Genomic DNA, 26,428 nt, shown 5'->3' with positions numbered 1-26,428 from the left:
CTGGGAGTGGGACACTGAGCTTGTGTTGCCAGTGGCGGCATGAGCTCAGCATCTGAGCCATGGCTGTGCTGCAGGAGAGGAGCCTGTGGGGCTGTGAGCCCAATGTACATGCCTCGGTTGTGTGGCGGGAGGGAAGGAACCTCTGGGGCAGCAAGCCCAGAGTTTGCACACCCAGAGTCCGCGCCCTGGCCTGCCGTGCTGCGGGAAGAAAGAGGCCTGTGCGGTTATGAGCCCCGAGTCCAAGCACCCAGAATCCACACCTGGCCTGCCTTGCGGTGGGAGGAAAGAGGCCTGTGGGACCCCAAGCTCAGCGTGCCCATGGCAGGGGAGGAACCAGAAAAATGGATCTTTCCAGTTCATGATGCTAAAAGAGCCCTATGGGTGCCAGGGTCCTCTACCTGCAGCCCCCAGTCATAGCCCAGCAGCCCCAGTCACAGTCTGGAAGCCCCTTGCCAACAGTCCAGACATTACTAGCCTGGCGCCTCAGCGGAGCGGTGTATGTGTGTGTGTGTGTGTGTGTGTGTGTGTGTGTGTGTGTGTCTGGCAGGCATGCTACAGACATCAAATCACTGCTGCCGAGGCTGCTCCCCACACATACTTGCAAGTAATATGGTCCAGGAGGGCGACTCCTGAGGCAAGGCTCCCATGGCAGCTGATGCACAGCCAGGCAAGGAAGCCATTCCTGAAAGCCCAAGCACCCAGTACCTGAGCTGCAGGGCATTGTGGGCCGGGGCCCTGAGGAGGCTCCAGGACAAGCATCTTCCCAGAGGCTGTATGGAAGGAGGGGAGGAACCCTTGGCTAGAGGCCAGGTGAGGAATGTTGGTGTCTTTGCAGGCCAAGACCAGGCTGAGGGACACCTGCCCCCTGCACCTCATGCATGAATTTTGTGCACCGGGCCTCTAGTTTCATAATAAGAGAGAGTTTTCCAGTTAAATGGCTTATCCATGTACAACGAAAGCTGAGGGAAGAGTCCTTTGGGTCTTCCTTGTTTTGTTGGGAGGTGGCCTTTCACAGGCTGGTGGTCAGATGCTCAGGACACATGCAATTAGACCTTTGACTGGAAGAGTTGGTGATTCTCATAGAATTTCATAGGTATCACGGAACCCACACGGAGCCACCACTTTAATATATAACTACTGCTATCAATGTGGAGGATGCACTTTCCTTCCTACTTCAAAAATTTTCTTTAGGCCCTGGCTGCTATGGGTCAGTTGGTTGGAGTATCATTCCATGTACTGAAGGGTCAGAGGTTTTGATTCCTGGTCAGGGCACAAACCCAGGTGGTAGGTTTGATCCCTGGTCAGCGCATAAATGGGAGGTAACTGATTGATGTTTCTCCCTCGCATCAATATTTTTCTCTCTCCTTCTCCTTTCCTTTCTTTCTCTCAAATCAATGAAAACAAAACCCCAAAACTTTCAAACATAACTATTTTTCATAGGAAGAAAGGAAAGAACTTACTTTTCCTTAGCACCATGGGTAATGAGAATCATAAGAGTGCCGATTCCCTCATCAAATTCAATATTCATAGCTAATAGCATGACCCACATAGCGATTCTATACATGTAGACAGAGCAATATCAACCTCTCTATTAATTTCATCGGTATCATGGAACCCACACTAACTGCTAGCCTGGGCTATTTATATTAATGAGAGAAATGGAACATTTTCACTTCAAGTCATCTAACTCTGCCGGAGCTTGCCTTTGAGAACCCACGAAAACATCCCATGTGAATAAAGTGGGCCCACTATCACTGAAGCACTTGGTTAATCTGCATTACAATCAGTCATGAGCCAAAAATCATTGCTCTACTAAAGCTATGGCCAATAACAATAAAGGGAAACCAACTGTTGAGCTGATGTCCCCACTCTCCCTCATCAGAAAGCTGTTTGACTTAGTAGGCCCAAACTCCCCTCTGTCTTCTCTCTTTCCTTCTTCTAAGAATAGGCATGAAAAAAAATCTCAGGTTAAACTAAACCCTGGAGAAAGTATGTCACACAGATTTGTAATCAAGCCACCCAAATTCATGAAATTGATCCATGAAAAAGGGCCTTCATCATTCATCCCCCGGGGTTGATAATGTTGAAAAAGAGGCTACTGTGTCTCGCTGGGTACAGTTACTCAGCCCTTGGATTAGTCATGAGCAGTAAATAACCACCCACAATTTCCCTTCTGCATCATCTTCCTTCTGCATATCTCTTTTAATAAAGAGTAAACTGGGAAGTAATTGAAAGAGGATATAAAGGAATAAAAAAAACAAACAGGGCAGATCAACTGATTTCCCTCTGTCTCCTTTTAGCACAGTGTGGGGAATAAATGAAATAAAAGCAAGTGATTATAAATTGTGTCTGGATGACTATGCAAGTCTCTCAGTAGTGGCAGGGGGTTGAGACCCCCTGGTTCTTAACCCTGCCTTGACACTACCTCTTTGTGTAACAGATAAGCAAATCCTCAAACAATAGGGGCAAGGTCACAAACTACACCTAGAAGAGGTCTCCTAAATCCAAGCTCTCCTTCCACATACAGCACTAATGCGGTGGCCTGGCTACTGTGGGTCCCACATAGTGGGGTGTTTAGGACCCAAGTACAACAATAACATTCACATTCCCTGGTTCCTCAGTCACTATTACACTGTACACTTCATTCTGTTCACTCCAACAACCATTCATGTCCCAGGAAGAAACCCAGTTCATCAGTTAGCTGTTAGGAAAACCTGCTAAACACAGATGTCTTCACAAGTGATGGCAACACGCTGACTCTCAACAATTTGGGATTTTGCTGTTACCATTAATAATACTCTTTATAATGCATTATTCTAATATATAAAAAGTCAAGGTCCGTAACATCCAAAACTTCCAAAGGCTCGACTGACTGTCCCTTGCTGCAGGCACTGTGACCCAGCACTGATTGCCGAGGGGGCTGTGGATCAGGCCCAAAGAGAGGTCTGGAGAGAGAACCAGAGTGTGATCCGTAACCTCTGTGGAAGCTGTTGATCAGCTCCTGCCTCTCTCTTTCTTTTGGGGCCTGGCCAGCAGCCATGCCTCTCTTTCTCTAGGGCTTCCACTGGGACTACTGATCAGCCCCACCTCTCTGATCAGGCCCATTGATAAGCCTGCATATGCTGACTGGCATAGAAATTGAATAATCAGAACCAAATCTGGGTGAAGCACGAGGAGCTAATGGCTGCCTAGGAAGTGGAGCTTTTGACACGGAATGGCATAGAAACTGACCAATCAGAACCTAATCTCGGTGAACTGCGAAGGCAGAATCTAAGGTGGGGGCTGAGGAGGGGGTTTTAAGGGCAACAGCTGTTTGGTGTAAGGTGTAAGAAAGTGGTTCAATTTTTTAATGATCGGTTTGGCAGTGCAGTGCATATGGCTGGCTATCAGTGCAGCATCTCCTCCTGATGAAAAAGCCCCTCTCTCTCACTTAAGCAATCCTATCCTATATAATCTATCTATACTACTAAAAGGGTAATATGCTAATTAACCGGACATCTTCCGAACGTCTGACTTCCTTCATGACAAAGCCATGGTGGTGGGGGCCAAGGCAGAGGCCGTTAGGGGTGATCAGGCTGACAGGGAATGGCAGTTGGGGTGAGATCAGGCCAACAGAGGAGGGCAATTGGGGTGAGATCAGGCCAGCAGGGGAGGGCAGTGGGGGCAAGATCAGGCTGGAAGAGGAGGGCAGTCAGAGGCAATCAGGCAGGCAGGCAGAGAGGTTAGGGGTGATCAGGCAGGGAGGTAGGCAGGTGAGTGGTTAGGAGCCAGCAGTCTCAGATTGTGAGAGGGATGTCTGACCACTGGTTTAGGCCTGATCCCTTGGGCCTAAACCAGCAGTTGGACATCCCCCAAGTAATCCCCAATTGGAGAGGGTGCAGGCTGGGCTGAGGGAATCACCCCTTCCATGCACGAATTTCATGCACTAGCAGGGTATATAAAATGTATTTAAATAGAGCTATTAAAGATCAAGGAACCTGAAGTTGGTATAGCTTATTTATAAAGTACAGCATAGCACATCTTGAAATGGAAAATATGTAGTTTTAAATTTTAAGCCCTTTATTTACTACAATTCAAAACATGTTTATTTTTAGACATCAGTGGGTTTTGTTTTGTTGACATTTCCACTTATGCAGCTGAAAACAAGTGAGGAAAATCACATGGTGACTAACATTAACCTATCAGGATAGCAGAGCAAGTATATAGACCATTCTTCATTTGGACTAATGTTAAATCGACAGATCCGTAAAGGCTTTCTTTCTGTCTAATAATTACGTGTTAACAGTCACCAAATAGCACTGAATGGGGAATCCTCTATAAATAATTAAAGGCTTTCACTTTATAAATGGAACAGTCACAACATGGAGATGGCACTCATCAGATTTGCCCATCCTAAATTGTTCAGAGATTCAGAGAAATGGATAGTTTTTCTTATGCTGTGCAAGTGTCTCCAAATATTTGCTCATGCCCAATAAAACGAACATGTCACCCAGACACTCCTTAATCTCTATGTGTGACATACAAGTGGATGCATCCACCACAAACACACACTTATACAATCAGGAGACTCTGAGAATATATAAAGATGGTAAGAAACCATTTGATTCTTTGGCTATGTTCCAGTAACAAATATATATTTCTTGGCAACCCACCAATCAGTTTGTGAAATCATACGAGATCATGACCCAATAACGTCTAAGAACCTAGGCCTTGCTTTCCACGCACCATTAGGGCCTGTCACCAATCAGCAGCCGTCTCTTTGGGGCAAACATTCCTTTCTCTGCAATCATGAAACGTCCCTGGATAGGGCTGCCCTTCTCCGGAGAAACACACTTCTCACTCAGCTGCAAATCCCGATTCAAAGCTAAAATTAATGCAGGCAGGCAATTGAGAATTTTTTTTTTTTTTTTTTTTTTTTTTTTTTTTTTTTTAGAAAAACTTCCTTCTAAATGACAACGTATGTGATGTTAAAGCTATCCAAGATGTCCGCATGCTGCCTTATTAAATTAAAAACATCTGGTTTATTTATACAATGTGTCCAATGGCTTACAGATTAGGATTCTAGAAATAATACATGTCTTATAGCAAAAAATATACATATAATAATCCACCTGTAGTTTATATAAATGACGAAATGTTTCTGAATATATCTCTATATCTATATATGTACATGTATATACTCTGTGTGTGTGCGCAGGAGGGCACACGAACACAGTAGTCCTTCACCGGCTCTTCCACGCCAGTGTCAAGGACACCAGGTTTCAAAGTCTTTAGCTGCTGAACAGAGGTCACCGCTGAGGACAAAGGACTGGCTTGATGCACCTTCCCCGGTGAAGGACCAGGTTGGCGGGACAGTGGCAGCCCGCAACACATGGCTTATTGCACGGACCAATCTCATTCCAGTTGTCACAGGTCTTGACACATCCTGGGCCGCAGGTGTCATACACAGCCCCGTGCTTACACTGGGTGGCTGGAAGAAAGAAGATAAAGGTGAGATGTGGTGAAATGGCCTCATTAGTTCATCCACAGCCTGATCCATCCTGCAGGCTCATGTCACTCACGGCCCAGGCCTTTCCACAACACTGGATCACTTTTGCATTTTAAAAACCTTTATTGTTGAAAGTAATGCAGGTGTCTCCCTTTTTAAAAAAAATAATAAATCTTTATTGTTCAGATTATTACAATTGTTTCTCTCCCCCTCCCCTCCATAGCTCCCCTTCACCTGTTCCCTACTCCGCCATCTGCCCTTACCTACCCATCCCCACACACACCCCACTGTCCTCATCCGTAGGTATATGATTTCTGTCCAGTCTTTTCCTGTACCCCCCATGCAGACATCCCTTTCCCCCTGAGAATTATCAATCCCATTCCATGCCCCTAATTCTATTATATTCACCAGTTTATTCTGTTCCTCAGGTTTTTAATTCACTTGACTTTTAGATTCACTTGTTGATAGATATGTATTTGTTGTTCATAATTTTTATCTTTACTTTTTTCTTCTTTTTCCTCTTTTTTATCTTTAGCTTTTTCTGATCTGTGAAGCTTTTTATCTGCCCTTCAATTCTGAATGATAACTTTGCTGGGTAGAGTAATCTTGGTTGTAGGTTCTTGCTATTCATCATTTTGAATATTTCTTGCCCCTCCCGTCTGGCCTTCACAGTTTCTGTTGAGAAATCAGCTGATAATTGTATGGGTGTTCCCTTGTAGGTAACTAACTGTTTTTTTCTTGCTGCTTGTAAGATTCTCTCTTTGACTTTTGCTCTTGGCATTTTAATTATGATGTGTCTTAGTGTGGTCCTCTTTGGATTCCTTTTGTTTAGGGTTCTGTGTGCTTCCTGGACTTGTAAGTCTATTTCTTTCACCAGGTGTGGGAAGTTTTCGGTTATTATTTCTTCAAGTAGGTTTTCAGTGTCTTGCTCTCTCTCTTCTTCTGGCACTCCCATTATTCTGATGTTGGTAAGAAGCCTCTGGGACAACTTCAAACGTACCAACATCAGGTGTCTCCTTTTATCCCCTGTTCACTGCTTCTAATCTGCCCCCCCCCCCGCCCCCAGGCCTTCACCACACTATTTTCTTTGCCCATGGATTATGCATATATGCATATATGCATATAAATTCTTTGGTTAATCTCTTTTCACCCACCCCCTCTGAGATTCAGACTTTTGCATTTTAACAAAGGAATAATGAACACCAATCATTCCATAACACTCTGGGATCACCTGCACCTAAAAAAAATAACATCAAAGATCCAGCTGCTAGGCTAGTGAACTTTAAAATAAAACAAAATGAAAGCTTTTTATTCCAAGCTAAGACAAACTATACATTAGTATAGCTATAAGGAAATCTATAAGGTCATTTAGTTATTGATAATACTGTGAAAAATGAACTCCAAAGAGTCCTCTAAGCAACTGAGCTGTGATAAATACAAACATTTTGTGCAAACATACCAATATTCAAATAAACACAATTACACAACAGGAAAAAAAAATCTACCAAAGATATTGGAAATGTGTTAATATATTGTCATCATATTTTAATTATGTGTTGAATTAATCAATCTGAGGAAAGTTAGAGCAAGAGTAAAGCTAAATATATCTGGTAATGGGATTACTATCCAGTCTTTATAAAAAACTCATGCAACTCAACACCAAGAAAACAAACAATCCAATTAAAAAATGGGCAGAAGACCTGAATAGATACTTATCCAAATAGGATAAGATACTTATCCAGATGGCCAATAGACATATTAAAAGATGTTCAACATCATTAATCAAATGCAAATCAAAACCAAAGTGAACTATGACCTCACAAATGTCAGAAAGGCTACAAACCTTTAAGGCTACATCAATAAGTCAATAAACAACAAGTGTTGGCAAGGATGTGGAGAAAAGGGAACCCTCATGCACTGTTGGTGGGAATGCAGATTGGTGCATTCATGATGGAAAACAGTATGGTGGTTCCTAAATGGAATGGTCTTATGACCCAGTGATTCTGCTTTTGGGTACTCATCACAAATTCAAAGGGATATATGCACTCCTATGTTCATTGCAACATTATTTACAATAGTTGACATGTGAAAACAACTCAAGTACCCATCAGCAGATGAGTGGATTAAAAAGCTGTAGTTCAATGGATTACTTGGCCATAAAAAAGAATGAACTATCTCTATTTGTGACAGCATGGAAGGACCTAGTGGGTATTATGCTAAGTGAAATAAGTCAGACAGGGTAAGCTAAATGCCATATGATTCCACTTACAGATGGCATCTAAAGAGCAAAATAAATAAGGAAACAACATAGAAACAGACTCATAGGTACAGAGAACAGACTGATGGTTGCCAGAGTAGAATGGGGTTAAGGGGCTGGATGAGAAAGGTGAAGAAATTAAGAACTACTAATTGGTAGGTGTGTTCAAGATGTACCAAAGGGACCCAGTTACAAAATAGTCCCAGGGATATAAATTATAGCATAGGGGATATCGTTAATAATATTGTAGTAACTATACTGCCAGGTAAGAACCTGAAGTATTGGGGAGGGAATTTTGTAAAGTATGATTGTCTAATGGCTATCCTGTACACCTAAAACTAATAAAAATAATATTGAATGTAAACTGTAATTTAAAATAAAATTTATCAAAAGAATAAAGCCAGATAGGGGAAAATCAGATGTATCAACATGTAATAAAAGTAGTACCAGCAGAATCCTGGGGGCTGGAGGTACTTAGAAATTGGTAACTCACATATTGCATTGTATTTGGTAATTCACATGCTACACTGGAGTCCAATTAGTCCTTCCTCCCACAGCTAGTGGCCATGTGTGTTGGGTTGGTAGTCACGATACTATCAAAATCCAGGCTACACTTGGGAAGTCCCTCATTTGTTCAGAGTTTCAAGCCTAGCTGGCTTCTTATTTATTCAACTCCCAAGCCTTTTACTCTGTAAAATTCCTTTCTCTGGGAGCTAAAAACAAGGAAAGAGTGTTCTTCTAGTGTTCAGAATTCCAGATGAGTCTACTGAGGGATGCTGCATGTATCTGTAAATTTCTCATGTACCAGCTGTCAATCAGCTGAAGTTCATACTGTGTGTGTGTGTGTGTGTGTGTGTGTGTGTGTGAGAGAGAGAGAGAGAGAATCTACAGAGATTCATAGTGTGTCTGTGTGTGTGTGAATCTGCGGAAGTTCACTGTGTGTGTGTGTATGTGTATGTGTGTGTGTGAATCTATAGAGGTTTATAGTGTGTGTGTGTGTGAATCTGCAGAAGTTCATTGTGTGTGTGTGTGTGTGTGTGTGTGTGTGTGTGTGAAAGGCTCCCCTGCAGCAGCACATTGATGGAGCTATACTTCACTCAGATGGCTCCATAATTGTAAGTGGGAAATGAAACCTTTCAGGACCCATATTCCTTTTCCATTAGAAAAGTAAATTTAGCTTCTGAGATTCAGCCCCTGAAATCAGGATGCTGACACAAAATGCGTAGCCTTCAAAAGCAATGTGTGTGCTGAAATGGTGCTAACTATAGCTCTGGGCCAGGAAGAGTTCATAGATTCTGTATCTAATACAATCCTCACCACAGCCAGCAAATCTGCCAAGTTCTGCTGAGCCCAGCATTTCACCAGGCTGGGTGGAGGGGGCTTGACTCCCTATCTGTTATTCATCCTCTGATCAATGCGAGGGCAGGAGGTCTCAACATAGAGAAGGAGCATTCAGTAGGTGTGTTCAAGATGTACCAAAGGGACCCAGTCCCTCAAAAACATTGCCCTTACGAAGCTAACCCTCACTGATTCTTCAGGGAAGAGGTGAGCCAGGGAGTCTCACCTCAGGAGTCTCTGCCACAGCTCAGTGCGAGCTATTTTTCATCAAATCCACATACCTCCGAGATGCAGGCAGCACTAAAAGAGGTGCTCAGGCTGCGGAAAGTGAACTGAGATATAAAGAATGGACTTGGGTTTGCAGAGGAGGGAGCACACCCACAGGGACATCAAAGGAGATGAAAGGGTCTTGGTGCTTTGCAAGGACACAGACTCATGACTGCATCAGGGGCGGCCGGAAGAGGCTTTAGTAACCTCCACAGACCCTCCAGCTACTCCCCCCGAGCCACCCACCTAAGCATACGCCGTCACATTAACTCAGTGGTTTCAGCTCTGGCGGCAGGTCAGAGCCACCTGAAAGGTTTTAAAAGACACACAAGGCCAACCAAAGCAGGCTGTCTGGGCCGGAGGCCCAGGCATAGGTTTCTGGGTCTGTGTTGTTTTAAGCTTCCAAAGTGACTCCAAAACGCAGCCAAACTAGGACCCACTGGCCTAAGTGAACAAGAGATCCACACACTGAAAACACAGCTTCCAGACGATTCTTTCCTGCATCACACCGACCATTCTCAGCAAGCACTTAGTGTAGGTTACCACTGTTGTCTGGCTCTTCCATGGGACTGCCAGCACCTCAATGACAGGGGGTCACGTCACCAAAGTGCCCACTGTGCTCAGCACGATGCCCGGTGCACAGCCACGTTGTGGGAAGTAGTGCTTGGGTGAAAAAGATGTCCATTTCACATACAGCAAAGAAGCTGATGACCTTGCCTGAGATCAAAGAGCTGAAACAACTATTATAGACATAAATCTGGACAAAGGAACATTCTGCTAGGGTTTGCAGCACAATCTCTCTCTCAAAAAAAAAAAAAAAATAATAATAAAATCACAGCTACCCTAAAGACCTTAAGTGACTGCAGTTATCCTGAGTCTGCATTGCCCCACCCAGACCCCAAGCACAGCTGTGACTGTCCATGTGACATCCAGCTGGCAGCTTGAGGCTAGGGGGTTGTGAAACAGAAAATCTTTCAATTGCTCAAACCTGCGCCTTCCAGAGCATCTCTCTTGTGTGCTTTCTGTCCTGCCCCTCGTGGGAAGTCCCTGTGTTTTGTCAAGGTGCCATCCAGCTGGGCCACTGTCGGGATTTCCCTTCGGCCCAGGCGGGATGTGTCCATTCACACCCCCAAGTCTCCCCCACGGCGGGCCTGGGCAGGGAGGTGAGCTTCTGATGGGATGGGGGGGGCCCAGAACCGCTCACCTGCACAGCTCTGCTGGGGCTCCCAGTGGACGCCGACGCCCTCGCGCTGGCAGGCCCGGGTGTATGCCAGGAATGACTCGCAGTAACAGTTCTTATGGACTGGACACTCACACATGTCTGTCACACAGGACCTGCGGGACCAAGAGAAAGAGAAACATTCAAGAATATCCAACACCCTACACGTGACTTGCAGCAAGGGGTGAGGGGTGAGTGGGCAAGCCTGACTGGCCACTGCAGGCTGCTGTTTTAGGTTGACACCTAAAACTGGAGTGGCAATTCTGCACAGCTCTCTCCCAACAGCAAGGCTGGAGAGCCCCTTGCTCCCGGAGCAGGAGGTTCCGCAGGGAAAGCCATGCTCTGGGTTCTCCTCCATCCAGAGCAGCAGCCACTGTCTCCCCTGATTAGCGAGCACTGGGAATGCATCAGGGATGACTGAGGAACTGAACTTTTTATTTTATTCTATAGTCAGGTTGTTTAAACTTACATTTTCAAGTGTTTTTATTGCTGTCAGAGAGAGAGGAAGGGAGAGGGAGAAAGAGAGAGAAACATCAATGATGAAAGAGAATCATCTATCAGTTGCCTCCTGCACACCCCCTACTGGGGATGGAACTGCAACCTGGGCATGTGCTCTGACCAGGAATCGAACTATGACCTGGTACATGGGTCAATGTTCAACCATGAAGCCAAACTGGCTAGGCTACTTGATTTATTTTTAATTAACTTAGATGTGAATTGCCACGTGTGCCTAGATGTTATCACGATGGAAAGGCAGCTCTTTGAACATAGCCGCCATTCATGGTGTTGTCCTTTTGTGACTAGCTCTGATTCGGGAATGGTAGGCACTACTCTGCAATGGAACCGAAAAGGTGACCAAGGGAGAAAGCACAAAATCCCACAGCAATATTTTGACTCTTAGTCTCTTAAGGAACACTGAACTCCATTTTTAAGAAGGTGGTGTGACAAATTCCAAAGAAAGCAAAACTTCTGGCCACCCATGAGACTGAAAGGGAAAGAGGACCGAACCAAGGTCTCTTAACTTAACTTGAAATATGGGACGATGCGCCAGGACATAAAGAGAACAGAAATATGTTTAACACATTCAGCACCCAGTCAGTCACTGGTGACTGACGCTGTACTTTCTGTCCGGAAGACAAAACAGGATGGGCGCTTAACATGTTAAATGCAAAAGTAACGAGTGTTAAGACATGTTAACCTCAAAGACCCAATAATTACCTGCCCTTGGCCTGGGACAGTACAGTTCATGAGGTGCAGTCTGTCACTGCGAGGCAATAGGACACCGGACAGTCACTCTCAGTGAAACGAAGAGGTCCTTTAACCAGTGAGTAGATGCGCCCACAATCACATGAATAAGTGGCAAAAGAATGAGTTAAATTACACTTCCTACCTCTAGCCTAGTGCTCCCTTTTTTTTTTTTTTTTTTTTTTATCAGACTATACCACCGTTTTCAGCCTTTGCCTTCCAGCAAGTTCCCTGCCTAGCAACTCTGACTCAGCATTTATGCAAGAGGTTTCCTAGATGAATAAAATACGACTACCCTTATTTTGTCAGACTCTTACTCAGCAAAACCTCTTCCTCACAGGAGCGAGTTCAAGATAACAAATCGCACAGACAATCTTGAAAAGTGATCAGGATTGACTCTTAGTCTCGTAAGTGGTCAGGATGCACACGGTCACCCAGTGTTAACATGTCACCATTTTTTCCTGGTGGGACATGTCTGCACACCTGGTCAGAGAGTGACCAGCCAGCTCTACCGCCTGCTCTGAACGAGAATAGCAGGAACCCTGTGAAAGGACCACAGACTCACCAGGCACCCCCATAGTTACTGCAGCCCAACACTCAAGGGCAGGGCCCTGGGAAACATGAACTAACAGGGGCAAGAGAGGGGCAAACCGGAAACCCAGAGAGCCTCTTCCACGTCACAGGTGAAAGATCATGTGATGACACACTAATTGACACAGAAGCACTGATCTCTCTCTTCTCTGTCATCATCAAGGCTGCATTTCTTTTCTTTTCTTTTCTTTTTTTAAAAATATATTTTATCGATTTTTTTACAGAGAGGAAGGGAGTGAGATAGAGAGCTAGAAACGTCGATGAGAGAGAAACATCCACCAGCTGCCTCTTGCACATCCCCTACCGGGAATGTGCCCACAACCAATGTACATGCCCTTGACCGGAATCGAACCTGGGACCTTTCAGTCCGCAGACTGACGCTCTACCACTGAGCCAAACCGGCTTCGGCAAGGCTGCATTTCTTAATAAGCTTCTCCCACTTGCATTACAGAGTTCCTGCGAAATCATGTTCACTGGCAAACCCTTTCTGGGACAAGACATAACAGTGCTGTGTCTTTAAGTCTATGTGGAGCCTCCAGGCTTCCAGAAAAAGCCAAAGGAAGCCGGCTCTTAAAACAGCCTGATATTTGGGAATGAACCCTCCCCACCACTATGCCCTGTACTGTTTCCATTTTCATTTCCGACTAACCTGCACCCATCATGTGCAAGCTCAGACTCTATGGCGACACTTGCAGAAGCTCTGCCCCGGGATCTCCCGTCTAACCCCATTTCTACTTCCCTTCCCCAGGAGGCACTTGTCCCACCCTCCTTCCTGACCCTTGGGGTGGAGGTCCCTTTCCCTTGTCCACAAACCCTTGAGGTGACATTGATGGAGGGGCACCTCGTGGGCCCGGAAAAAGGACAGTATTTGTATGGAAAAGAGCTGGTCTCCACAGGAGCAGATGCAGCCTCCGATTTGGAAAACCACCCATGGTGGTTCTGTGGAGGCATGTGGACAGGAAACAGATTCAGTTTCCATGTTTTCTAGGTGGAAGGACTACTGGGGAATGCTTTCCTTCTTTCCTCTCCATTCCTACTGTTGTCTCAGGAAGCTATTTATTCCGGTTACAATGAGGTGTGGGCAGCTAAATCCCATTCCTGGAGACTGTTGAGAGAACATGGCTTAGGCACACATTTAATAACCACCCGTACAGACACCCAGCGCGTCCTCACACACTGAGTCCTCACACACAATCTCTGACCTGTCTGCCCTTGACAATGAGGAAGACCAGGAGACGGGAACAACCTGGATTACTTGATGCTCGTGACGGACAGCATTTGAGGCCAAAAACATTTGTCAAAGCCAGCCCTTCGCTCGAAACATTTCACACATTTTGGAGGGTTTAAAAGATGTGTTTTATTTTTTCACAGAAGTTAAAACACAAGATGTCTTTTCACTTGTCAACTTGACAATTTTTACACAAACTTGTGCCCAGGGCCTGGGAGAGAATGTGGAAATCAATAGTCAACACCCTGAGGGCAGCAGGGTGACACTGTGAGCTCAGGCCAAGTCCCTTCTTCCTGGCTGCCCCCTCACCGCCTTGCCCCACCCCACACGCCTTTATTCTCACACAGACCCTCCCTGTTTGTGGGAGGACAAGGATGTATCTGGCTCATCCAGCCACACGCTGCGCATCAACAGAAGACCAGGCAGGAACAGACTAATGACCGATCCTCGCGTCCTCAGACTGGAATGATGGGCATGGATGTCGTTGCCCGGATGCCCTGGCGGCCGCCCAACCTGGCCATGGCCCTGGGCGCTGCCGGCCGCAGCCACCTCTGAACTAAGCCCCTTCTCCCAGGGCTTCTACTGCCAGGTTCACTCTGAAGTCTGGTCCTGCCCTCCTGAGTCCAAGGGGATGTACGGTTTTTCATTAATGGATGGTGGAAAAAGGTCTGGATGCGAGAATTCTGCTCTCATGACACATTTTCAGAAAAGTACATTCAATATTGTCAGAATAACCTATAGAGCTCCCTGTTATTAAAAAGGCAAGCCTCCCATGCTGCTAAAATCAAAACATCCAACATCTCTCGGCTGCCTAGCAACAGCATACCGGGTGGTTCTGCCTCTGCTTTTCCTGGCACAAGGGCCACCCTGTCGGGGAGAGGCAAGCACTCAGGCCTTGGATGCCCAGACACAGTCTGAGCCATTGGGAACTCTCCACGAGGCTTTTGGGAGAAGAGAAAGCCAAGCAGGAGTGAGGGCAGCAGCCCTGTCCACAGCCAGAGGCCACTGCCCAGGAAGAGCCTGAGGCTGGGTGGCGTGAGGTCACCTTTTCTGGGAGCTACAGTAGAATCGGGGCTGGAGGCGACACACAATCACTGCCTCTCCTTATGGCGTGTTCCAGCGAAGGTCACAGACCCGTGTGGAGGCACCTCAGGCCTGTTAGCACCTGGCACAGATGGGAAAGAGGGGAAGGACCCAAGAGGCAGAGTCCCGCCTGAGTGAACACAGCATGTTTAACCTCCAAGAACCTACAAAAAGAGTCACTTATATCACATGTGTCAAACACAAGGCCCGCGGGCCAAATCCAGCCCGCCAGGCCTTGCAATGTGGCCCGCACCGCGCTGTCATCACTGCACTCCGCTGTCAGTTTATGACATTGTCAGTTTATGACTATTCAGTAAACCATTCGACCCGCGATTTAGGCTGGATTTTAGATTTTGGCCCCTTCTCTGATTGAGTTCGACACCCCTAACTTATACTTTAATCCTTGACATTCTGCCCTGACCTCCCTGGCCGAAGTTGCAGGGAAGTAACTGGAGGGAGTAAGCACAGGAAGAAGGCAGATCCATGTTACATGACTCCTCGGAAGGTCACTCCATCCCTAACCAGCAGTGGCTGCCTCTGCCTCCTCCTCAGTCCTCTGTGGGCACCCTGGCACATGCAGCAGAAACAGCGCTCCAGCCCTAAAAGCAGGGCCAAACGCGCAATGCTGAGAAACTGGGGGTCGCTTCATTGAGTTGTTCATGAGGGGGGAGCAAAACCCACGGAGCCCCAGCATGGAGTCCCTGCTGCTCATTCCAGACCCTTTCTGGCCAGCCCCTTGGCACCTTTGGAGCTTGCATGTTGGTGAGAACATCCAAGAGCAGGCATGTGCTGCAGCCTCGGTTCTGTGGCTGCCAGGGCTGATGGGACAGCACAGCAAGGCCAGGCTGCTGGGTGGGCTTGTCCCTTTCACACACAGCCGAGGCAGCGTGTCTCTGGCCGGAATACTGAGCCTACCTGCAGTCCAGCCTCACCAAGGGCCCCGCACAGACATGTGCCAGGCCTCCCACAGGCCAAGAAGGAAGTCACTGAGCTCTGTTCATTCCCGGTTCAAAGCCAGGCTCTGAGATGAACAGAACTGGGCCCACCAAGAGAGGGAGATTGTGCGGAACCAAAAAGCCAGAGTCCAAATGACCGAAGGGCTGTGACGGGCAGGAAGCCAGTGTGACAGATCCTGAGGACTGATTCCATGCAGGCGGGCAAGGGAGTCTGTCCAGAAGGAATCACAGAGCTGGAGAGTGTAGTAGGCGGTCAGTTAGACAGGCACGGGCAGAGCAAGGAGGAAGGCCACCAGGGAGGAAAGCCCCAGGTGCCTAGCAACCAATCAGTGTTCAGTGTGTCTCTCTCACATGGATGTCTCTCTGTCTCTCTACATCTCTCCTTTTCTCCCTGCTCTTCCTTCTCTCCCTCCATCCCTTCCTTCCACTCTCTTAAAAAAAAAAAAAAATCTATGAAAAAGATATCCTCGGGTGTGGATTAACAACAAAAAGACACAAAAAACCTAGGGCTCTCCTTTTTTACCTAATTGAGACACTCTCTAGGTTCTGAAAAGTACTGACTGCTTTCATCCTGTTAGCCCTCTCCCCAGGGGGCAGCACCGTTCCTGCGCAGAGAAGTGCGTGTGGCACAGAAGGTCCAGCCTGGGCATGAGCCGCAGGCGCCCTCCTAAGCTGGAGACCGGTTTTGTGGAATAACGGAGGCATCTGAGGACACAGAGGCCGCCTTTCAAGAGCAGCAGTGCGGACAGATTCCCACAGATGCCAGTTTTCAGAGAAGTCCCTCGGACTTGCCGAGAGAGGAGACCCAACAGCCATCGTGCATTTTCTGGACCTATAGTCTTTCTCTCTTGATAAGACCACGTATCAGACCCTGTGTGGGAAATATGATCTCATGCCTGAGTTGTCTTGTGTCTCAGGGCTGGGGGAGGGGTGCACACCTTCCTATTTACCCGATGCTCAGGGTGATGACTCTTAAGGAGCCAAAGCCAAAGACTAGAACCACCATCTGTCAGAAATACTGCTCTTGGGAAAGGTGAGCTCTCTCTGCTGGGGTAGGAGTCACTGCCTCCTTGGAGCAGGGTGCTGGGGAGGGGCGGGCCATGACTCATACATTTTCTGAGATGTCCCTCTTCCAGGCATAACTCATTTTTCAGTTTTGGGCAAAGATGTGGCACCAGCCAGCCAGGGAGAGGGGAAGCCTGGTCACTACCCCCCTCTAGTGGCCGAGAGTTAGAGCGTCAAGTAACCCTCATTTTTATTCCAGCATTTGCTTCTTACTCTTCATATTTTGGGGGATGCTGGCTGATAAAAGAGAACGAAAAAACAAAAATCAATCTCTTTTCTTTTAAAGACATCCGATTCACCATTGTCACATCCTCTGTGAAACAAGTAGAAGGCTGTTAGGTGCACCAAACCCCTGCATAAGCCTAAGGCGCACCCAGGTGCAGGCACGGGGAGCCTATGGGAGCTGCACCTGCAGAGCAGGCCAGGTGCAGCATCAGCGGGGAAAAGCCAGTGCTTTTCCACTTTCTGTAAATTTCATTGCACCTGTGCATTGCGCCTAACTGCACACTGCACCTAATGCTGCGCAGTGCACCTAAACATCTGCACTGCACCTAAACCTACACACTGCAATTAAACCTACACACTGCACCTAAACCTACACACTGCACCTAAACCTACGCACTGCAACTAAACCTACACACTGCACCTAAACCTACACACTGCACCTAAACCTACGCACTGCAACTAAACCTACGCACTGCACCTAAATCTACACACTGCACCTAAACCTATACACTGCACCTAAACCTACACACTGCACCTAAACCTATGCACTGCACTTAACCTATGCACTGCATCTAGTGCTCAGCTAACCCCCAACCTAAATGATAATCACACTTGGAAAGACCTTCCAGAAATAAGAGGGGCTCTCTACCCAGAACATCTCAAGCAATCCCTCTTCTCCATGGCCAGCTGTCTCATTAGCTCTCCACTCCACATAGACGGATACACACCATCATGGAGACCGTCCCATTCAACTCCTCAAATACTCATCGAGTGTCTGCTGTGTGCAAGGCTCTATGGAGAAGACAGAAGGAAAGAGGACCCTACCTTCAACTTGGGGTGGTGAGTGAGGGGGGCAGGGCAAGACCTGTCAAGGCAGCAGGTAACACGCAGCACCCTTAGGGAGGCTCCAGGAAGGGCAGACTGCCCTGGGGGGGGGGGGCACTCATCTCTGCACATGTGTGCCCACACAGGTGTCCCCATAGGACGAGCTATGTGGGAGCCGGAAGAGGCAGCCAGATGAGGCAGAGCATTGTGGAGCCCCCACACCTGTGAACTCCCCGCTCTCACATGGGGTCCATTCTTCCCATTTTCTATGCCCGTCCTCCCTGAGCATCCCTCATAGGGCTCCAGGGAAAGGTACACGAGGAAGCAGCTATCCCCACTCCCGCCACCCCTAAGCCCCATGAGGAGAGAAATCCAGTTGCCTGTGGACAAGGCATCGTGATCTCCTGGCTTTGCCCAGCTCAGGTTCAGAGAGAAGGCCATTCGTCTTTCCTTCCCTCCCAGGCTAGGTGGCAGCCCCTGGGCGCCATTCTCGGGGACGTCTAGCCCAGTAGTGCCTGTCACGTCCAGCCATCTGCCGCCCAGCAGAGTCAGGACGGGTCTGCCCGTCTGGTGGCCGGCTGCCTGCTGAAGGTAGACACAAGTGGCCCTGGGGAAAACCAGGAGTGAGGACCCAGCATCTGGAGGCCACACCCCAGCCACACGCCGCAGCCGCCACCCGCCCAACTGCTTCAAAGGGCCGAGCCCTCAGAGGCCTTTTTCGCATTAGGCCCTGGACGGCTGCCAAGGCCCACAGCCCTCCGCTCTGTGCAGGAATAAAGGGCGGGCGGCCGCCTCTGAAGGATGTGGTGCGCGGGTGAGCTCTGTCAGATGCTGGGTGCCTTTCATCAAGCATCAGCCCAGCCCTCTGGCTCCACAATAAACCAGAATTCACATCCAATCGCTGCACAAGGACGGGTTTTTGCACCCCCTCTTCTGGGAAGCTTGGATGTGCAGGGAAAACTCAGTCTGCTGGACCTCCAAGGAGAGGTGTCCTTCCCCAGGGGCCACCCCACTACCCACCATGGGGGAAGGATACCTCCCCTTGGAGGTCCAGTGGCCATTCTCACATCGCCAAAAAAGAGGTTCATGGAGCAGACAGTCCCCAAATCCAAACCATAAACACCGAGGGCCAACCACTTCCTCGGCAGCCTCTTCCAGAGAGGGTCACCTCCTGTGAGCCCCTGAAAGATAGGATGCAAGGCCTGTTTCCCAGAAGCTACCGAGGGGACTGCTCACAGCCCAAGAGAGGAAGAGGTGGGGATGAGGCAACACTTCCTGAGGACCTACTATGTGTTAGGTGCAGGCTTTCTAGACCTTATTTTTATGATCTGAGGTTAGTGATGGAACATTCCCTCCCCCCAAATCAAACAAACCTGAAATTTAGAAACCACTTTCCTTGTGGTGGGGGTGGGCTTCTCTCGATGTTTTCTTCATGAATGTTTTAATACTCTCAACTATACAACAAAGGTCATAATGGGAATCATTGTGGCAACCCATCTTGGTTTAGGACAGGGAGGGCTCAAAACTCCAACCAAGAGGCTGGGTGAGTCATAACAGTCACAGAATCATATAATCAAGAGTCTTAAAAAGACATTGGTGAACATCTACTCCCTGCAGAAATTCCTTTTATAGCATCCTGCACAGATGGTCATACATCTGCATCATCTGTTCTAAGGGCTCAGGAGCTTTTTAGGAATCTCATTCCTGTAATAGACAATTAAGGAAGCTTCCTTGTAGATTAAATGGAAGTGTGTTCTGTGGCTTCCACCGTTTGTTCAGGTTCTGTCTTCTGTCACACTGTGGACTGCTCTGTGCTATCCCAGCTTCCCTGTGATATCCTCTTCAAACACATTACAAACAGGAACAGTGTTCCACTTAGATGTTAACTTTGGGGGGACTTCTGGAAATATTCGCATTACACCATTTGTATTAATTCCTGTGCTTCTATTTCTTACGTCTGCCAGCTAAAGGACATCTTAACCTTCTTTCCTTTGCGTTTATTCTTTCTGCAGAACAGGGACATTGTGCATGCCTCCAAGTTAGAGGCAAAGATGTAGAAGATGGGGTTCCAACTCCAAACTACACAACGTGCTACAATAAATTGTAATAAAAAGAGGAAAATGATGAGTGCTCTACAAAACAGTGCAGTATTACAAAAGAACTTCAAGGTGGCGAGGGAGAGGAGAGAGAGTATTTTGACGTGGAAGGTAGGGAGTGAGAAGTTAGAAAAGATTTCAAGGAGAAGGCTTCATTTGAGTTATATCTTAAAAGAAAGAATAAGTTTCACTCAGGCAAAAAGGAAGGAAGGTCTTTCAGAAAACTCATGTTTTAGAAATACTTTTGTTTGAAATGCCTCAGGTACTGGTGGGGCCTCATGAGCATTAAGAACAGAAACAGAAGTCACAGGAATTGACTGGAAAGGTAGGTTGTGCTCATGTAACAAAGTGCCTGTAGGCCAACCTACAAAGAAGCTAAACCTTTTGTGAAGATCAGAGGAGTCACTGACAGATAGATTTGAGCACAAAGTGATAACATACAAAATACACCTCCAGGAAGTAAGCTGATAACAGTGTGTTCGGTGGGCTGAGGGAAGAGGAGAAGGAGGATTAAATGAGGAATTAAGGAGCTATTGCTGATAACCCAACATGGGGTTATGAGAGAAAAAAGATACAACCAGAGTCTTATCTGGTGAAGTGTCAACAGAAATTCAGAAATGTAAAGCCCATGGAATAGGAGAGGCATAAGTTACAGAGTCAGAAAGGGGGTTTTATGTTGGGGCTAGAGGGAAAAGTGGGGTCAAAGATGCCTCTGGAGATTTGAGACTAGGTTTGAAGTCTGTCAATGAATAAGAGGAATGCAGGAGGAAGAGCTGATAGTGAAAAGAGGGAGTGGAAGGACAAAGGGTTCATAGTTAAGCATGCTAAGATTCCAGTGAAATACCCAGGCAGTGATGTGATTGTAAATATTTAGCAACTGGCTTTTGGGGGTGTTGGGGAGAAGAGAGAACCCCTGATGTGCAGTCTCTGCCGATGCCTGTGGTGTCAATTCTCTACTCTAGCACTGTCACTGAGATCACTGATCACTAAACATGAAGTTGGAAGAGATGCTAACAATGGGCCTCATAAGCCTGTTCTAGTACACCACTGCACCCAGCTGAAATATTTAACAGACAGTGGAGAGGAAAGACAGGAGCCAAGAGCATTCTTTATTTTCCAGTAAACAAAACGTGATTCTTTGTGAGACAAAGTTAACACCGTGACTAGTGACAGACTAGAGCGCCCCTACTGATGAGTTCCAGAGCCAGCCGAAAGTCATAAATAAATTTTCTCATCCTGTTACCAACATTCATGTCAACATCATGAAAATAAGTACTGACAGCTACCAATGAGTTTACTCTCATTTTATTTTTCATAATGTCTCAGGAAGATTCCTCCTTTAAGATTTATTATTGTTTTGCCTGTCATGAAATAGTATATTGCTGAAGCAATTTGGCTTTAAAAAAAATCAACTATATGCTACTCTTGATTTCTTTCCAGGAGTATAACAATCTAGCAGCATGCCTGATTAATACTGGGGCAGTCCATGTTGCCATGAAATTGGTAAGGGGTATTATGTGAAACAAACAAGAGATTTAAAAGGTGAGAAAAGCGAATAGTTCCTATATAGATGATAGTTGAAAGTCATGCACTGGGAAAGAAGAGAGGAAAAGGAATGGTTGCAAACTATTCTAGCGGGACTCAGCAGTAAAATCATTCCCACCCACACCTTTCCAGTGATGCCACAGAGATCACAGTGTGCCTTCTTCCAGACATAGCAGCCAAGCAAGCATGTCTGTGCAGCCATGCTTGATAATACTACTTAGGGGAGCATACATTCTTCATTCTCTATGTAGAAGCCAAATGTTCTTTTAAAAGTACAAATCATATCACTCCTCTAATTAAAAGTTTCCAAAGATGTCTCATCACATTAAAATTACAATCTCTCTGCCCAGCTGGCATGGCTCAGTGGTTGAGCATTGACCTATGAATCAAGAGGTCAGGATTTAATTCATGATCAGGACACATGCCAGGGTTGAGCATGGACCTATGAACCAGAAGGTCACAGTTAGATTCCCAGTCAGGGCACATGACCAGATTGCTCGATCCCCAGTGTGGGGCATGTAGGAGTCAGTCTATCAATAATTCTCTCTCATCATTGATGTTTCTCTCTCTCTCTCCCTTTCCTCTCTAAAATAAAAAATATATTTAGAAAAAAAATTGCAGAAGTTATATGAAGCAAACAATAACAAGGACACGTGGAACCAAGAAAATTTTCCAGGGGTAACATAGCAGACTTTATTTTTATATTTTAAAATTTGACATTAGCGAAGTTTTAATAATGTAAGAATCAAAGTAATAAATGTGAAATAAATCATTTTTAAAAGTCTCTGTGGCTGCACAGTGGAAGCTGGGGTGTAGAGGCAGAGTTAGTGTCCAATATGGGAGGAGAAGGCACCTGGGGCAAGATGGGGGGGGGGGTGGTGGTTGTCCCATGAAGAGATACTGATGGCCATCACCAAGGCAACCGTGGTTGCTAATGTAACCAAGGAAATGGAGTTTAGGTATGTTTAAGAGCTTACATCAAGATGATTCAAAAACTGTCAGAATATGTAAGCATCAGAGTTAAAGGAGAGAGAAGAACCCATCCATAGCTTGTACATTCAACAAATACTTGCTGAGTACCTTCCATGTGCCAAGCACTAAATTAGACACCAGGAAAGAGAAACAAAGAAACAAACAAAACCAGTTTCAACACACAAGAAATCTGCACATATTTCATTAACTACAAATAAAAATCTAATGGAATCTAATTCATGATTAACAGTAAATTAGGAAGCAAGTATGCTTTCACATTACAGAATGACCAGGGGAGAACCTAAGCTTTGACCAATGGAGAAGAACCTAGAGCTACCAGGATGGCTGGGCATAAAACTGATTGGTAAATTTGGCTCAAACTGAGCGAATGCAGAGGAACCAGACTATAACCCGAGAGGGTTATAATGCAGAGTGAAATGTAGAAGTGAAAGAGGACCCAGACCTCTGGACCACTGGTTCTCAGCCCTGATTGCATCTTGGAATCAGTAGGGAGCTTGAAACAACAGTGATGCCAGGGGCCGCAGCCTGCAGAGATTCTGACTTACTTGGTCTGGGTGTGGCCAGGGTATAAAAAAAACCCTCCAGTGACTCTCTGCTGCAGCTCTGAAGAACCCCAGAAATTGGTCCTCATCACTAGCAGAACAGGTTCGTGGTTTAGGTATCAAACACAGCCAGGAAGGTCCTATCCATATGGTTCACAGATTGCACTTGCCCCCAGTTCTCCACAGGAATCCTCAGAGTCCATAAACTCACATTTTTAGGACAGAGTAACTGAGATGCAGTTTTTTTAGAATCTTCTACAAGCTAAATAGCTTTTCCATGTGTCTCTCTCACATCGATGTTTCTCTCCTTCTCGTCTCACCCTCCCGGGGTGAAGACTTTTTTAAAGGGGTCGAAGTAGACTATTATCTTTTTTAGGTACAGAAAAAGTTCTCCCTCTTTATTTCTTGAGTCCTCCACAATGTTTTAGATTTGAGATACTGCAGTGAGTGTGTCAAAGATACAGTTACTTGATTAAAAAGGAAAAGGGAACTTTTCTTCAGAAGGCCTGGATGATGCTCACTAAATCGTAATCAAGCTTGATTCAGAGCTGACAAAGGTAGATTTGTATTTCATCTGCACTCTAAGGTCCTCCCAAGGAAGGCTGACTCTATAATTCTTTCTTGTTGAATATTTATGACCAAAATCCTCGGGGGGTCAAAGAGAAAAGTGAGTAAGAATGCAAACAAAGATTATACTTCAAGAGTGAAAGACTAAAAATCAAGTCACTTTTAAAAGTATAAATAAACTTAGGGAAAAAAATGGAAGGAATTCAGTTTGAAAATATAAACATTAAGAATTTTTGTACAATAAAAAATAAAGAAACCAAAATATTGAAACTAAAATACCAAGCACTAACTGTGTACCCCTGGGCAAGTAACTCAAACTTTTGTTCCTAATGAGATATTTCAAACAGAAAGTAATATAGCAAGTAGCTTTGTTTCCAGTACTCAGAATGAACAAATGTTAACATTTTGCTGTATTTGTTTTAGGTTTCTAAAAGAAAGAAAACATTAGAGGTATATTAGAAATTCTCTTTCATCCCCTCTATTCTTAATTTCATTCCTCAAAGGCAAGGGACAATGCTTTCTTCACAATAATTTCATGTTTTTACTACATATAATTATATTCATGAACAATATGTGGTATTCTTTTATATTTTTAATTTTACACAAATGATATCACACTGTATATTCTTCTTGATTTTTTCCACACAATACTATGTTTTCAAAATTTGAATGCAGAGTTCTACATGTTTATTAAATAACACTTAATTCTAATTGTTTATATTTTCTATATTTTTAACCATTTTTTCAGCTGACCTATGAGTAGTGCCTTAAAATCTTTCCTTGTGACTCAGAGTTACCAAATTCTAGTTGTAAATAGGAAAAATGTTTATGTATATGTGACAGAAATTACATGTGACATCTTCTTAGCATATTGTTTTTAGTATCTTATTTTCACCTTTAATTTGATTTTGTCTGCTATAGCACTTTCATTGGTTGGTATTAAAATATATTTTCTCACCCCTTTATTTTCAATCTTTCTGTGCATTCTATTAGGTATTGCTCTTACAAACCACATGTAACCATATATAACTACTATTTTAGAAATCCAAAATGAGTCTATAATTTTTAATAGGCCACTTCAATCAATTCATAATTTTTCCAATTATTGATCTATTTGGATTTTTTATATTTTCTATTATCAATGGTTTTTCTTCTTTATTTCTCCATTTTCTAGTTTCTATTTCCTTAAGACAACCAATATTGTTACTGTCCTACCTAGCAATCCCATTACTGGCTATCCACCCTTTAGAACTATTAAGGGGTCAGAAAGAACATGTATATGAAGATATCCCATGAAGCATTATCTATAATGTTGGCCTAGAAACATATGTGCAGCAATAGGGAACGTCATAAAATATTTTCTAACCACTGCTACTTTTGAAGCCTACATAGCATAATGAGAAAATGTTGAATGATGTTCTAGTATTAGGAGGAGGAGCAGAATTCAAAGTTCCATGTGGACCACTATTTCAACCACGTAGAGGTATCTCAGTGTTTGTTTGAAAGCTGTCCAGCCCATCTGGTTTCCTTGAGCAGCACTGCCCTTCTTTACTGTGGCTCCATGTAAATGCCCTGGCACATGCAATTGGAGCATTTGACTCAGCCTGTGTCACATATCTCTGCTGTTTTTCACTCTCACAAGTCCTAGCCACTGATGTATATATTCAACCAGAAAGTTCTCCTGAACTCACTGAATTAGTCAGGGTTCTCCAGAGAATCAGAACTAATAGGCTGGCTGGCTGGACGAACAGATGGATAGATGGATAGATTGAGAGATTTATGATATTTATTTTTAAAGAGTTATTTCAAGTATAAAGGCTGTTAAGTTCAAAATGTGTAGAGTAGGCTGGAGATGCAGGGACACGGTGATTCTGTGGTTTGCAAAGGCATTCTGCTGACAGAATTTCCACTTATTTGGGGAAGGTGAGACTTTTTCTATTAGGACCATTGACTGATTAGATGAGGCCCACCCACATTATCAAAGTCTTCTGATTTAAAAGTTGACCTAACCTGGGCACTCTTGTCTAGACAAACTGACACATAAAATTAACCATCACACTACCCTTTTTTGTGTTATTCATTCATCTATCCATCTCCCCAGCAAATTTTCATTGAATACCCAATATGCGCCTGGCATAGTTGTCTTCGGCTTTCCTAAGGCAGTGCACCCCCTGGTGGCAATAAATCCCAGGTGAACAGGCTGCCCTCCCACCACAGGGACTTGGCTCTGAAGCCTTCATTCCTTTGAGCAGGGAAGGCCCCGTTTTAAAAAAAAAGACAAGATGCAAATAGAAACAGTATTGTGCAGAGATGGTAGAATAATTTATTTTAAATTACCTCCGGTGACTCTAAGTTTTATTTTGCTTTGTTTTTATAAAGTGGGATAAGTGAATTCAAGGCTTTTCTAAGAAGAGAGAAAGTGGAAAAACCCTAACAAAGAAATGCATTGAAGGTAGAAATTTCGTTCTCAGGAATTTTCAGAGGTTTATGCTTAAATCTTTAACACAAGGAATAGGAGTTCTGGAAAATGCTTTCTCATCCCCTTAGGATGGCCTGCATTTATTACATTAGCAGAGTGTCCTTTTCCCTGGCCTTCCAGCTGCCATTCGGGGGCCAAATTGGCAGAACGTCTCCTATCTCAACCTTCTGTTTTTGGGTGAAAAATGATTTTTGAAGCAAGTTTGGCTTGTGCTATGCAGCCTTTTCAGAGACCTACAGCTTCCAAGGTATTAAATGACAGCTGACCCAAAAGAAAAGTAAAGATAATAGTAAATAGGGAAATAATAATAACACTGCAGAAATACCTTTCTTCTTATCAGAAAAGCCCTGGGGTTAACAAGATAGTGATTTTATTGTTTCTCTTTAGAGAAACTGGATATCAAGAGTGATTGTCAACCC

The 26,428-nt window shown here is 45.2% G+C and overlaps 1 protein-coding gene across 2 annotated transcripts in view; it reads right to left on the bottom strand.

Moving 5' to 3' along the window:
- Positions 1-4,038: 4,038 nt before the first annotated feature.
- Positions 4,039-26,428, bottom strand: part of BMPER (BMP binding endothelial regulator) — a 187,155-nt gene continuing 164,765 nt past the window's right edge. For both annotated transcript variants that reach the window (XM_084896864.1, XM_084896865.1), the window contains 2 exons: positions 10,555-10,685; positions 4,039-5,470 (listed from right to left, as the gene is read on the bottom strand). In XM_084896864.1, coding sequence (XP_084752990.1) covers positions 5,289-5,470; positions 10,555-10,685 — 313 coding nt within the window. In that variant the 3' untranslated portion in view covers positions 4,039-5,288. The remainder of the gene's footprint in view (positions 5,471-10,554; positions 10,686-26,428) is intronic.

This window comes from Pipistrellus hanaki (assembly GCF_964339955.1).
Source record: "Pipistrellus hanaki genome assembly, chromosome: 10".
NCBI lineage: Eukaryota > Metazoa > Chordata > Mammalia > Chiroptera > Vespertilionidae > Pipistrellus > Pipistrellus hanaki.
The sequence above is the reverse complement of the archived record's forward strand: the minus strand, read 5'-3'. Positions and strand labels throughout refer to the sequence as shown.